Source organism: Salmo salar, chromosome 23, assembly GCF_965601325.2.
Source record: "Salmo salar chromosome 23, fSalSal1, whole genome shotgun sequence".
NCBI lineage: Eukaryota > Metazoa > Chordata > Actinopteri > Salmoniformes > Salmonidae > Salmo > Salmo salar.
Window position 1 is genome coordinate 17,455,105 of NC_138313.1, and position 15,237 is coordinate 17,470,341.

Here is a 15,237-nt window from a genome sequence, read left to right on the forward strand (position 1 = left end):
TAATTCATAAGGAATGACATTGTGCAGTCTACCGGTATTATAGTATTTTGCTACTGTATTATTATGCAGAACATACCAGATGGTTTCAGTATTGATGAGTTGTTGGTCATTTTTATTCGTTCATTCTACAATACCTAAAAAAAAGCAGGTTGTCTACCAGGCAGACTGTACCTTTATTCAGCCATGTCGTTTCACATACAGTCGCTCTATATCACCAATGACGTAATAATTTAATCACAAAATCGTAACGTAAACCTGTATGAATTGTTACAATTCGTTACGTTGTTGGTTAATTGGCTTGTAAATCGGTAGGCTGTATTTTTTTCATTCTCGTTTCTTCCTCATAACAAATGTCCATCTCAGAATAAAATATTACATAACGTCCATATTTTAGCCAATAGAAGGCAAAGAACAGTCAAAGAGCATCATGGTCTTATTTTTCATCATTTAGGAACGTTTGTTCTTTAGAGGCACCACAACATAATTGATTCTAGGAATATTCCGTTTTCATTTCGTCAGGGGGCGTATTTTACTTTCATCATCGTTCTTAATAATTACCATATTATAGAAATTATTCCATGCATAATCTTTTTTCCCGTTTCATATTTTTTAAACAAATTATCATACTGTTCAAATAAAGAAACGTATTTGCGATTTTGGTAAGGATAGTTATCGTTCCTTTAGAAAACAAAGAGTAGAGTCTTGAAATAAAGACTTGTTTGGAAGGCTTGAATGAAACTCCACATTTTTCCGGGCGACCAATGAACGCAAACCATGAGCTCCCCATCACCTGATCACGAAGGGATCACGTTCCTTTCTAGCCAATCTGAGGCATGGGGGGGTCATATCTCCCTTTTATAAATGCAACCGTTTGGATACATTTTGTGGTAGAGAATGAAAGAAAAACATTTGGAATTACACAGAACATTTACAGAAGGCTGTACCAGGCTTTTGATCCTAATTCCTTACTTGATATAAGGTCATTATTCCTAAACTATTTTAAAAGTTCTAGGAGCGGCTACGACAATTACATTGTGTATTTTTTATCGTATTGACTAATTGGTGTGCTGTTTCTCTTTATAGTTTCGGACCTCTTAGCCGAATTGTGGTGTATTCCATTTCTATTAGTTATATATTATTGTTGTTAATGTGGTATGTATGGATAGTGCGTGCCAGACGTGTTTGACTATCATAACCTGGCGACAGAAACCATTGCGCTTTTATTTTCCATAATCGTAATCAGGCGTAAAACTGCATCAGTATTGTAACCTATTGTACACTGTCATAGCAGCATGCTAGTTTACGTGCTTTATTGTAACCCGGACTGTTTTCTCTTGTGGAAAACGTTCATGAATTTAACTCGATATTGCAGGATGTTGATTGCGTTCTCATATCACACGTTGGTGTAATAGTAATTAGGCAAACTTACAAAACATCAGTTTTAAAATATTTATGTTACGTAAGTTTGAGTAGATCAACTATTACTATAAATTACTGGGTGGGCATAATACAATAGTTGTGGACCTCAAATGGATCAATTCTTAGAATCAAAAGCTTCAAGTGGATTCCAATTGATTGCTCTTTGTTCCAAGGTTTTCCAGGCGCTCATTGAAAAATGGCCACGTCAGAGAGTGCCAGTTTGAGTAAAACTGTGAAGCAGCAGTATATGGACCTTCCTCAGGGAGACAAGGTCCAGGCCATGTACATATGGATAGATGGGACTGGAGAGGGGCTCCGTTGCAAGACCAGAACTCTGGATTCTGAACCCAAGACCATTGATGGTAAGATCTGACACTTGATTTACATTGATCTATGCCTGTTGAAATGGGTAATAAAAAACTTTTGTGCTACACCCAGTGTTTCCCCTAATGTTTATTCAGCGGTGGTGGGGGGTGGGGTATTTTTGTGTAGTGTGACGTTAATTTCTGATTTACTTTTGGACACTTCTCAAATGCACCAACATTTTATTATATTCTCTTCTGAAACTCGTCTGACAATTGTGGACATTTTCTCTTGATCACAACGACATCACCAGCCAATTCTATATTAACCTGAACAATTATTAAATGCTTCTATTAATAGGGTTGGCTACACTTCCAGGATTACAAGATGACTAGTTACCTTGGTGTTTTCTGAGGAAGATTTGGAACTTGTTGCACTCATCTTAAAGGCGTATCTCGGCAGAAATTACTTTTTTGGGGGTCGGAGTGGCGGAAACAACTTGCTATGTTAATATAGATGACAGACTGGTCACACCCTTGTAACACATTGCTCAAAGAGCTCCAACAGTTACTTTTCAAATACAGCATAAATAAAATAAAAAATATGGGTTGCTTTGCCTAATAACCCTGAACCTAATGGGTATTTGAATCCCTGAGTTGCTCTAATCGCACGGTTCCCTCCCTCCTTCAGATCTCCCAGAGTGGAACTTTGATGGTTCCAGTACGTACCAGTCAGAGGGCTCTAACAGTGATATGTACCTTATCCCTGCTGCCATGTTCAGAGACCCTTTCAGGAAAGATCCCAACAAACTGGTCCTGTGTGAAGTGCTCAAATACAACCGCAAGCCTACAGGTAAGCCTAAGCGGTAAAGTGACGTTGGGTGTCATATTCATAGGAGCTCAAACATTTTAACTTTTGCAATAGAAAATGAAAATGAGCTTTATTGGATACATTTGGATAATATCACCCTGTTTTCTTCCATTTCATGCCTGCTGAACATGGCCCAGCTTAAGTATCTTATTGAACCCAGGCCCCATTGGCTCAGTGTAGCAGAAATGGTTTGAATGACCAATACAATGTTTGTTGCCCTCCAGAAACTAACCTCAGGCTGATGTGTAAGATGATCATGGAGATGGTAGAGAACCAGGTGCCGTGGTTTGGCATGGAACAGGAGTACACCATCCTGGGAACAGACGGACATCCCTTTGGCTGGCCTTCCAATGGCTTCCCTGGTCCACAAGGTTAGTTTGAGAGGTTAAGCTCTCTAGGGGGTGTGGGACGCTACCTGGCCAACATCCAGTGAATACTCATTATTAAAAATTCATAAAACGGGTGTTATACATCAGTTTAAAGATTAACTCCTTGTTAATCCAACCAGTGTCAGACTTCAAAAAGGCTTTACGGCGAATGCATACCATGCGATTATCTGAGAACAGCGCCCAGTAGACAAATCATTAAACAGTTACCAGCCAAGTAGAGGAGTTACACAAGTCAGAAATGGTGATAAAATTAATCACTTACCTTTGATCTTCATATTGTTGCACTCACAAGACTCCCATTTACTCAAATTATTTGTTTTGTTCGATAAAGTCCCTCTTTATATCCAAAAACCTCTGTTTTGTTCAGTAATCCACAGGCTCAAAGGCAGTCACAGATGAAAAATCTGAAAAGTATCAGTGAAGTTCGTAGAAACATGTCAAACGATGTTTATAATCAATCCTCAGGTTGTTTTTACTCATAATAATCAATAACATTTCAACCGGACAATGGCTTCATCAATATAAAAGGAAAACAAGAAAGGTGTGCTCTCGGTCGTGCGCATGAAAAACCTCGGACACTGCAGTGTCCACTCATTCAAAGTGGTCTTACTCCCTCATTTGTCAGAATACAAACCTGAAACTATTTCTAAAGACTGTTGACATCTAGTGGAAGCCATAGGAAGTGCAATTTGAGTCCGAAGTCAATGGATACTGTAATGGCATTAAATAGAAAACTACTTCCTGGATGGATTTCTCGGGTTTTTGCCTGCCATATCAGTTCTGTAATACTCACATACATTATTTTAACAGTTTGGGAACTTTAATGTTTTCTATCCAAATCTACCAATTATATGCATATCCAATCTTCTGGGCCTGAGTAGCAGGCAGTTTACTTTTGGCATGCTTTTCATCCAGAGGTAAAAGTGGTGCCCCCTACCCTAGTGAGGTTAAATATAAAATGCCATTCATTAGCAGATTTTATCCATGGAAACTTTCTGTATATTCAACTAGAGTATTAAATGTTTAGCGTTTTAAACTGTTGAGCCTGATGATGCAATGTTTTTGAACAGGGCCCTACTACTGTGGCGTGGGAGCAGACAAGGCGTATGGTAGAGATATCGTAGAAGCCCACTATAGAGCTTGTCTTTATGCTGGGGTTAAGATCTGTGGCACCAACGCTGAAGTCATGCCAGCTCAGGTAAGAACCACTTGACTATTCTACTGAACAAAAATATAAATGCAATGTTTTGAAAGATATTACTGAGTTAGTTCATATAAGGAAATCGGTCAATTTAAATAAACAAGGCCCTAATCTATGGATTTCACATGACCTGGAATACAGATAACTTTATAAAAAAGGTGTAGATCAAAAAACCTGTCAGTATCTTGTGACCACCATATTGCCTCATGCAGAGCGACACTTCGTCGCATAGTTGATCAGGCTGTTGATTGTGGCCTGTGGAATGTTGTCCCACTCCTCTTCAATGGCTGTGTGAAGTTGCTGTATATTGGCGGTAACTGGAACCCGCTGTTGTACACCTCAATCCATAGCATCTCAAACGTGCTCAATGGGTGACATGTCTGACTATGCAGGTCCTGGAAGAATTGGGATATTTTCAGCTTCCAGGAATTGTGTACAGATACTTTCGACATGGGAGTGTGCATTATCATGCTGAAACATGGGGTGGTGGATGAATGGCATGAGAATGAGCCTTGGGATAGGTATCTGTGCATTCAAATTTCCATCGCTAAAATGCAATTGTGTTCATTGTTCGTAGCTTATGCCTGCCCATACCATAACCTCACTGCCACCATGGGGCACTGTTCACAACGTTGACATCAGCAAACTGCTCGCCAACGCGACGCCATACATGCGGTTGTGAGGCCGGTTGGACGTACTGCCAAATCTCTAAAATGATGTTGGTGGTGACTTATGGTAGAGAAAATAACTTTCAATTATCTGGCAACAGCTCTGGTTGGCATTCCTGCAGTTACCATGCCAACTGCACATTCCCACAACTTGACATCTGTGGCATTGTTGTGAGAACTGCACATTTTAGTGGCCTTTTGTCCCCAGCACAAGGTTGCACCTGTGTAATCATCATGCTGTTTAATCAGCTTCTTAATATGCCACACCTGTGTTATCTTGGCAAAAGAGAAATGCTCACTAACAGGGATGTAAACAAATGTGCACAATTCGAGAAATGAGCTTTTTCTGCATATTGGAAGAGTTCTTGGATACATTTTCAGCTCCTGAAACATGGGACCAACACTTTACATGTTGCATTTATATTTTTGTTCAGTATACAGATTAGGCCTAGAATTAGATTATTCATGCAGGATTAGGCAAAATCTGTGTCCATGAAACTCTGTAAATATTCAAAACCATCATCTCTCTGACTCTTATTGTCTTCCAGTGGGAGTTCCAGGTTGGGCCATGTGAAGGTATCAACATGGGTGACCACCTCTGGGCTGCTCGGTTCATCCTCCACCGGGTGTGTGAAGACTTTGGCGTCGTGGCCTCATTCGACCCCAAGCCCATCCCTGGGAATTGGAACGGCGCTGGCTGCCATACAAACTTTAGCACCAAGGAGATGAGAGAAGATGGTGGATTGAGGTAGGCATGTATTCAATTGTGCTGTAAACCCACTGCTCTATTTTTAAGGCCGGTTTTACTGAACAAATATTAAGCCTAGGCAAATGGCAATTCTTCATTGATAATGCTTCTTAGTTGAAGACTAAACTCAATCCAACCTGGGAAACCGGTATCGTAAGGTTTTTAAGTCAAGTCTTTTTAGCAGTGGATTAACCCCTTCTATCCACACAGGGGCATCGAAGATTCGATTGAGAAGTTGGGAAGGCGACACCGCTACCACATCCGTGCCTACGACCCCAAAGGGGGGCTGGACAACGCCCGGCGCTTGACTGGTCACCACGAAACGTCCAACATCCACGAGTTCTCAGCCGGCGTGGCGAACCGTGGTGCCAGCATCCGCATACCCCGCTCGGTGGGTCAGGACAAGAAGGGCTACTTCGAGGACCGCCGCCCATCTGCTAACTGTGACCCATATGCAGTCACTGAAGCTCTGATACGCACATGTTTGCTCAGTGAAGAGGGGGAGGAACCTAAAGAATACAGCAAATGAACTAGATACTCTTTTGGTCTGAAATAATCCCCCTCCTGTCCTATTGAGCTACATCTCAAGTGTCATTCCAAGTGCTGTTTTGTCTGTGGCTTTGTAAACCCCTTGCATATTACAAGTCTTGACCATCCATGTATGGCTTGCTTTTAACCCTTTTCATGGGAGAATCTTCGGCACATTCTGCAGTCTGTGCTCAGGGTAGAGTAGACCCCTACCTTTTGATCACTGCCAACATTGCCCTTTTTAATTGATGCTATGGACTTAATGATTCCAAACAGATGTCTGTTGGAGGGATAAATGTGTATGTATAGGTCTAGTTATGTGTATCCATTTGCTACTCATAATATTGTTTAACATGATTTACTAACCAAGATGCTGTAGATGTTTGTATACTGTTTGAGTGGCCAGCTATGGTACTTATATTGCAAGTGACAGGTTCTGTCTTTTTTGTAACACAAAAAAAAATTCTAATTTTACCATAATCTTTCTTGTTTGGCTTTTTAATAGTATGTGATTTTATATCACATTTATAAACTGAGCTATGGATGGCCAGTTATTGCACCCATGATATCAAAATTATAGTTAACAATGTTGAGGCCAATCTGAGTAAAACAAGCTTATTTTGGGTTCTGATGGGGTACGACAGTTGGAACTAATCTCATGAGGCTTTTAAGTTAATCTTAAATAATCAATGGGGACATTAAGTACAAAAATAGCTGTAGCAACTGCTGATTGCCCTTTTAACATTGCTGAACTGTGACCTGGCCTAGATCCCCCCCCCCCCAAAGACCAGGCAAAGCAGAAGCGAGGGCACAGAGATTAATTTTGGTTTACAAGCAATATTATGTAAGACTTTACTGTAAAGGTAACCTTGTCAGATCAACACTGAGGACATCTACTTCTCAATTTAGACTAATCAGGAGCATAACCTTGGCTCAATGTGATGAAAGTATGAGTATATAATTTCCCTCCTGTCCTCTTCACCTAGCTGGTCAGATCTTTTAGGGCATCTTGAATTTACTAGTTTCACGAGACTGAATTAAATTAGCCTAACTTACTGTAGGAAAACTTGTATATTGAGTGTTTAACAATTGAAATAAGATTGATGCATACTGAATACTCATGATGGCAGACCAGAATTAATTTTCACTTGAATAGGTAACAATTTAACTTAATATCTGTATTTCAAAATAGCAAAGATTCAGTGAGGAAGGAAGTATCTGAAGACAATGGCCTGACCACACATTCTTGTCAGGTTTTTGCATATTTCTAGAGAAGCTTTGGCACAAATCACAATAGCCACACAAGGAATTGCACAACCAATTATTAGTATACTGAGAGAGCTTCCAACATCCATCCAATCACGTTCTGCTCTTGTAGATGACGACACACTTGGCAAGTAAGGGAAATACGTCTGTTTTGGGACCTTTAGCCTAGTTCTGCAGACTGCAGGCACAAAGGAAGGAGGGGTGACTGCCTGTTCCTGAGCCACCCTAAAGGCTGCAAGGCAAGGAAACCTGAAACAGCCACGGTGGAAACATCTTTCAAACTGTCCCTTGGTTTAGATTTAAAGGTACTTATCCAGGTTCAAGTGTTTTAATCATATTTATAAGTTTAGACATTACATAGGGCTGATGTGAAAATGTCCAGTATGCTATTTATCACTATACCTACTGGAAGGTGGTTGATATGTTTGTCATACATCTGATATAAGACAACTGGGAAATCGAGGTCAGATAATGACGTCACTGATCTTCAGGTCGGAAAGTTGGAATTCTAGAAAGATAACCGAGTTTCCGACTTGGAATTCGGAGTTGGATGATCGTTCAAATTATTTATGTTGAACGCGGCATCGATACCTACAGTGCATTCAGAAAGTATTCTGACCCCTTCCCTTTTTCCACATTTGGTTACGTTACAGCCTTGCCCTAAAGTTGATTAAATAACAATTCTCACCAATCTACACACTACCGCATAATGACAAAGCAAAAACAGGTTTTTAGAAATGTTTGCAAATGTAAATATAAAAATTTAAATAAATCCTTATTTGCATAAGTATTCAGACCCTTTGCTATGAGACTCAGAATTGAGCTCAGGGGTGCATCCTGTTCCCATTGATCATCCTTGAGATGTTTCTACAACTTGATTGGAGTCCAACTGCAGTAAATTCAATTGTTTGGACATGATTTGGAAAGTCACATTTTTTATTTTACCAGGTAAGTTGACTGAGAACACATTCTCATTTACAGCAACAACCTGGGGAGTAGTTACAGGGGAGAGGATAAATCAGCCAATTATAAGCTGGGGATGATTAGGTGACTGATGGTATGAGGGACAGCTTGGGAATTTTAGCCAGGACACCAGGGTTAACACCCCTACAATAAGTGCCATAGGATCTTTAATGACCTCAGAGAGTCAGGACACCTGTTTAATGTCCCATCTGAAAGATGGCACTCTACATAGGGCAGTGTCCCCAATCACTGACCTGGGGCATCAGAATATTTTTTTTAGACTAGAGGAAAGAGTGCCTCCTACTGGCCCTCCAACACCACTTCTAGCAGCATCTGGTCTCCCATCCAGGGACTGACCAGGACCAACCCTGCTTAGCTTCAGAAGCCAGCAGTGGGATGCAGGGTGGTATGCTGCTGGCATACACAATTGTCTATAGAAGTTCTCACATTTGAAAGTGCATGTCAGACAAAAACCAAGCCATGACGTCAAAGGAATTGTCTGTAGGGCTCCAAGACAGGATTGTGTTGAGGCACAGATCTGGGGAAGGGTACCAAAACAATTCTGCAGCATTGGAGGTCCCCAAGAACACAGTGGCCTCCATCATTCTTAAATGGAAGAAGTTTGGAACCACCAAGACTCTTCCTAGAGCTGACCGCCTGGCCAAACTGAGCAATCGGGAGAAAAGGGCCTTGGTCAGGGAGGTGACAAAGAACCTGATGGTCACTGACAGAGCTCTAGAGTTCCTATGTGGAGATGGGAGAAACTTCCAGAAGGACAACCATCTATGCAGCACTCCACCAATCAGGCCTTTATTGTAGAGCGGCCAGACGGAAGCCACTCCCCAGTAAAAGGCACATGACAGCTCACTTGGAGATTGACTAAAGACAACTAAAGGACTCTGACTAGATGTCGACCGATAATTTTTATTTAAAAAAAATATATATATTTCAGGTAGGCTAAACAGGTAGGCTAGTTGAGAACAAGTTCTCATTTACAACTGCGACCTGGCCAAGATAAAGCAAAGCAGTGCGACACAAACAACAGCAGAGTTACACATGGAATAAACAAACATACAGTCAATAATACAATACAAAAAGTCTATATACAGTGTGTGCAAATGAGGTAGAGTAAGGTAGGTAAGGCAATAAATAGGCCATAGTCGCAAAATAATTACAAGATAGCAATTAATCACTGGAGTGATAGATGTGCAGAAGATGAATGTGCAAGTAGAGATACTGGGGTGCAAAGGAGCAAAAAAAATTAAATAAATAACAGTATGGGGATGAGGTAGTTGGATGGGCTATTTACAGATGGACTATGTACAGGTGCAGAAATCTGTGAGCTGCTCTGACAGCTGGTGCTTAAAGTTAGTGAGGGAGATATGAGTCTCCAGCTTCAGTGATGTTTGCAGTTCATTCCAGTCATTGGCAGCAGAAAACTGGAAGGAAAGGCGGCCAAACTAGGAATTGGCTTTGGGGGTGACCAGTGAAATATACCTGCTGGAGAGCGTGCTATGGGTGGGTGCTGCTATGGTGACCAGCAAGCTGAGATAAGGGGGAACTTTACCTAGCAGGGTCTTGTAGATGACCTGGAGCCAGTGGGTGGGTTTGGCGATGAGTATGAAGCGAGGGCCAGCCAACGAGAGCGTACAGGTCGCAGTGGTGGGTAGTATATGGGGCTTTGGTGACAAAATGGATGGCACTGTGATAGACAGTATCCAATTTATTGAGTAGTGTATTGGAGGCTATTTTGTAAATGACATCGCCAAAGTCGAGGATCGGTAGGATAGTCAGTTTTACGAGGGTATGTTTGGCAGCATGAGAAAGATGCTTTGTTGCGAAATAGGAAGCTGATTCTAGATTTAATTTTGGATTGGAGATGCTTAATGTGAGTCTGGAAGGAGAGTTTACAGTCTAACCAGATACCTAGGTATTTATAGTTGTCCACATACTCTAAGTCAGAACCGTCCAGAGTAGTGATGCTGGACGGGCGGGCAGGGGCAGGCAGCGATCGGTTGAAGAGCATGCATTTAGTTTTATTTGTATTTAAGAGCAGTTGGAGGCTACGGAAGGAGAGTTGTATGGCATTGAAGCTCGTCTGGAGGGTAGTTAACACAGTGTCCAAAGAAGGGCCAGAAGTATACAGAATGGTGTCGTCTGCGTAGAGGTGGATCAGAGACACACCAGCAGCAAGAGCGACATCATTGATGTATACAGAGAAAAGAGTCGGCCCAAGAATTGAGCCCTGTGGCACGCACATAGAGACTGCCAGAGGCCCGGACAACAGGCCCTCCGATTTGACACACTGAACTCTATCAGAGAAGTAGTTGGTGAACCAGGCGAGGCAATCATTTGAGAAACCAAGGCTGTTGAGTCTGCTGATGAGGATGTGGTGATTGACAGAGTCGAAAGCCTTGGCCAGGTCAATGAATACGGCTGCACAGTATTGTTTCTTATCGATGGCGGTTAAGATATCGTTTAGGACCTTGAGCGTGGCTGAGGTGCACCCATGACCAGCTCTGAAACCAGATTGCATAGTGGAGAAGGTGCGGTGGGATTCCAAATGGTCGGTAATCTGTTTGTTGTCTTGGCTTTTGAAGTCTTTAGAGAGGCAGGGTAGGATAGATATAGGTCTGTAGCAGTTTGGGTCAAGAATGTGTCCCCCTTTGAAGAGGGGGATGACCGCAGCTGCTTTCCAATCTTTGGGAATCTCAGATGACACGAAAGAGAGGTTGAACAGGCTAGTAATAGGGGTTGCAACAATTTCGGCAGATCATTTTAGAAAGAAAGGGTCCAGATTGTCTAGCCCGGCTGATTTGTAGGGGTCCAGATTTTGCAGCTCTTTCAGAACATCAGCTGACTGGATTTGGGAGAAGGAGAAATGGGGAAGGCTTGGGCGAGTTGCTGTGGGGGGTGCAGTGCTGTTGACCGGGGTAGGGGTAGCCAGGTGGAAAGCATGGCCAGCCATAGAAAAATGCTTATTGAAATTCAAATTATAGTGGATTTATGGGTGGTGACAGAGTTTCCTATCCTCAGTGCAGTGGGTAGCTGGGAGGAGGTGCTCTTATTCTCCAAGGACTTTACAGTGTCCCAGAACCTTTTTGAGTTTGTGTTGCAGGAAGAAAATGTATCCTTGAAAAAGCTAGCCTTGGCTTTTCTAACTGCCTGTGTATATTGGTTTCTAACTTCCCTGAAAAGTTGCATATCATGGGCGCTGTTCGATGCTAATGCAGAACGCCACAGGATGTTTTTGTGTTGGTTTAGGGGAGTCAGGTCTGGAGAGAACCAAGGGCTATATCTGTTCCTGGTTCTACATTTCTTGAATGGGGCATGCTTATTTAAGATGGTGAGGAAGGCATTTAAAAAAAATAACCAGGCATCCTCTACTGAAGGGATGAGGTCAATATCCTTCCAGGATACCCGGGCCAGGTCGATTAGAAAGGCCTGCTCGCTGAAGTGTTTCAGGGAGCGTTTGACAGTGATGAGTGGAGGTCGTTTGACCGCTGGCCCATTACGGATGCAAGCAATGAGGCAGTGATCGCTGAGATCTTGGTTGAAAACAGCAGAGGTGAATTTAGAGGGCAAGTTGGTTAGGATGATATCTATGAGGGTGCCTGTGTTTACGGCTTTAGGGTGGACCCTGGTAGGTTCATTGAAAATTTGTGTGAGATTGAGGGCAACAAGCTTAGATTGTAGGATGGCTGGGGTGTTAAGCATGTCCCAGTTTAGGTCACCTAGCAGCACGAGCTCTGAAGATAGATGGGGGGCAATCAGTTCACATATGTTGTCCAGAGCACAGCTGGGGGCAGAGGGTGGTCTATAGCAGGCGGCAATGGTGAGAGACTTGTTTTTAGAGAGGTGTATTTTTAAAAGAAGAAGTTCAAATTGTTTGGGTACAGACCTGGATAGTAGGACAGAACTCTTCAGGCTATCTCTGCAGTAGATTGCAACACCGCCCCCTTTGGCTGTTCTATCTTGTCTGAAAATGTTGTAGTTAGGGATGGAGATTTCAGAGTTTTTGGTGGTCTTCCTAAGCCAGGATTCAGATACGGCTAGGACATCTGGGTTGGCAGAGTGTGCTACAGCAGTGAATAAAACAAACTTAGGAAGGAGGCTTCTAATGTTAACATGCATGAAACCAAGGCTATTACGGTTACAGAAGTCATCAAAAGAGATCGCCTGGGGAATAGGAGTGGAGCTAGGCACTGCAGGGCCTGGATTCACCTCTACATCGCCAGAGGAACAGAGGAGGTGTAGGATAAGGGTACGGCTAAAAGCTATGACAATTGGTCATCTAGGACAACCGGAACAGAGAGTAAAAGGAGCAGGTTTCTGGGGGCGATAAAATAGCTTCAAGGTATAATGTACAGACAGAGGATGGGAGTACATTGGAGGTAAACCTAGGCATTGAGTGATGATGAGAGAGATATTGTCTCTAGAAACATAATTGAAACCAGAAGATGTCATAGCATGTGTGGGTGGAGGAACTGAAAGTTTGGATAAGGTATAATGAGCAGGGCTAGAGGCTCTACAGTGAAATAAGACAATAAACACTAACCAGAACAGCAATGGACAAGGCATATTGACATTAAGGAGAGGTCGGTGAGTAGTGAGGTTGGTTGCGGTCACGGCGATTCAGACAGCAAGCCGGGCCTTGGGTAGCAAGTTGGCGGAAGATGGTCTGTTATTAGCCACCTCGTGCGTTTCCGTCATTAGATTAGTGGGGTTCCGTGTGGTAGAGGGGACCAATCCAATTGGCAAAATAGTTAGTTATAGTGGCCCAAGAAAATTGGCCGATAGACCTATTCAGATAGGAGCCGATAAGACAGCTAACGATTAGCTGGCGCAGATGGGAGTTCAGGTTATGTCATGACGGAGGGGCCAGTTGGATAACTCCCTCGGGCAGATAACGTCGGTAGTCCAGTCGTGAAGGCCCGATGGGGCTCCACATCGGCAGTAAAATGGGTCCGGATAGGTGATTGTAGCCCAGGAGTGGCTGATGGAACTCTTCAGCTGGCTAGCTCCGGAATAATTGATGTTAGCTCCGGGACCGACGTTAGCCAATAGTCACTCGGATAGCAGCTAGTTAGCTGCAAGATCCAGGTGTAAATGTCCAGAGCTTGCGTTAGAAATCCGGGGCTATGGAGAGAAAATAGGTCCGGTATGCTCTGGTCTGAGTCGCGTTGTACAAAACTGGCGATAGCTTTTCGAGCTAAGGGATAGCTGATGACCGCCAACCATGGTTAGCTGAATTGTAATGTTAGCTAGTGAACTAGATAGATGGGGGGCAATCAATTCACATATGGTGTTCAAGGCACAGATGGGGGCAGAAGGTGGTCTATAGCAAGCGGCAACGGTGAGAGACTTGTTTCTGGATTATGATTTTTCAACGCCGATACTGATACCGATTATTGGAGGACCAAAAAAAGCCGATACCAATTAATCTGCCGATTTGTATGTTTATTTGTAATAATGACAATTACAGCAATATTGAATGAACAATGAACACTTATTTTAACTTAATATAATACATAAATAAAATCTATTCAGTCTCAAATAAATAATGAAACATGTTCAATTTGGTTTAAATAATGCAAAAACACAGTGTTGGAGAATAAAGGGAATTTGCAATATGTGCCTTGTAAAAAAGCTAACGTTTAAGTTCCTTGCTCAGAACATGAGAACATATGAAAGCTGGTGGGTCAATATTCCCAGTTCTTCAATATTCCCAGTTAAGAAGTTTTAAGTTGTAGTTATTATAGGAATTATGACGTGTCGACTATTTCTCTCTATACCATTTGTATTTCATACACCTTTGACTATTGGATGTTCTTATAGGCACTTTAGTATTACCAGCCTAATCTCGGGAGTTGATAGGCTTGAAGTCATAAACAGAGCTGTGCATCAAGCATTGTTAAGAGCTGTTGGCAAACGCAGTAGAGTACTGTTTGAATGAATGGTTACGAGCCTGCTGCTGCCTACCACCGTTCAGTCAGAATGCTCTATCAAATATCAAATCATAGACTTAATTATAATATAATAAACACAGAAATACGAGCCTTTGGTCATTAATTTGGTCAAATCCGGAAACTATCATTTGGAAAACATTCTTTCAGTGTAATACAGAAACGTTCCGTATTTTATTGAACCCTAAATCTAAATATTTCTGTTACATTGCACAACCTTCAATGTTATGTCATAATTATGTAACAGTCTGGCAAATTAGTTCACAGTTCGCAATGAGCCAGGCGGCCCAAACTGTTGCATATACCCGGACTCTGCTTGCACTGAACGCAAGAGAAGTGACACAATTTCCCTAGTTAATATTGCCTGCTAACATTCATTTCTTTTAACTAAATATGCAGGTTTAAAAAAATATACTTCTGTGTATTGATTTTAAGAAAGGCATTGATGTTTATGGTTAAGTACATTTGTGCAACGATAGTGCTTTTTTCGATAACGCGCTTTTGTTAAATCATCACCCGTTTGGCGAAGTTGAAGTAGGCTGTGATTCGATGATAAATTAACAGGCACCACATTGATTATATGCAACGCAGGACAAGCTAGTTAACCTAGTAATATCAACCATGTGTAGTTAACTAGTGATTATGTGAAGATTGATTGTTTTTTATAAGATATGTTTAATGCTAGTTAGTAACTTACCTTGGCTCCTTGCAGCCACAAGGTGCTTTTGACACTGCACTCACGTAACAGGTGGTCAGCCAGCCACGCAGTTTCCTCGTGGATTGCAATTTAATCGGCCATAATCGGTGTCCAAAAAGGCCGATTACCGATTGTTATGAAAACTTGAAATCGGCCCTAATTAATTGGCCATGCCGATTATTCGGTCAACCTCTATCTCAGACCATGAGAAACAACATT

At 42.1% G+C, this 15,237-nt stretch overlaps 1 protein-coding gene across 2 annotated transcripts; it reads left to right on the forward strand.

Annotated features, from left to right (window-relative positions):
• The first annotated feature begins 824 nt into the window (after nucleotides 1-824).
• Nucleotides 825-6,606, forward strand: LOC106584177 (glutamine synthetase). Of its 2 annotated transcripts, none has more exons than XM_014169125.3 (7): nucleotides 825-979; nucleotides 1,593-1,781; nucleotides 2,413-2,574; nucleotides 2,817-2,963; nucleotides 4,052-4,179; nucleotides 5,399-5,598; nucleotides 5,809-6,606. In XM_014169125.3, exons 2-7 carry the CDS (start codon nucleotides 1,616-1,618, stop codon nucleotides 6,125-6,127), a joined length of 1,122 nt encoding a protein of 373 aa, XP_014024600.1. In that variant the 5' UTR covers nucleotides 825-979; nucleotides 1,593-1,615; the 3' UTR covers nucleotides 6,128-6,606. The 2 variants fall into 2 exon arrangements, with proteins under 2 accessions (XP_014024600.1, XP_014024601.1); XM_014169126.3 differs by having other exon boundaries at nucleotides 1,602-1,781.
• Nucleotides 6,607-15,237: the final 8,631 nt, after the last annotated feature.

What these genes read in the sequence shown, in the direction of transcription:
- LOC106584177 (XM_014169125.3), top strand. Translation starts at nt 1,616, where the DNA reads ATGGCCACGTCAGAGAGTGCCAGTTTGAGTAAAACTGTGAAGCAGCAG. An exon ending in TGGCTTCCCTGGTCCACAAG is followed by an intron (nt 2,964 to 4,051) that starts GTTAGTTTGAGA and finishes GTTTTTGAACAG; the next exon opens with GGCCCTACTACTGTGGCGTG. An exon ending in AGAGAAGATGGTGGATTGAG is followed by an intron (nt 5,599 to 5,808) that starts GTAGGCATGTAT and finishes CTATCCACACAG; the next exon opens with GGGCATCGAAGATTCGATTG.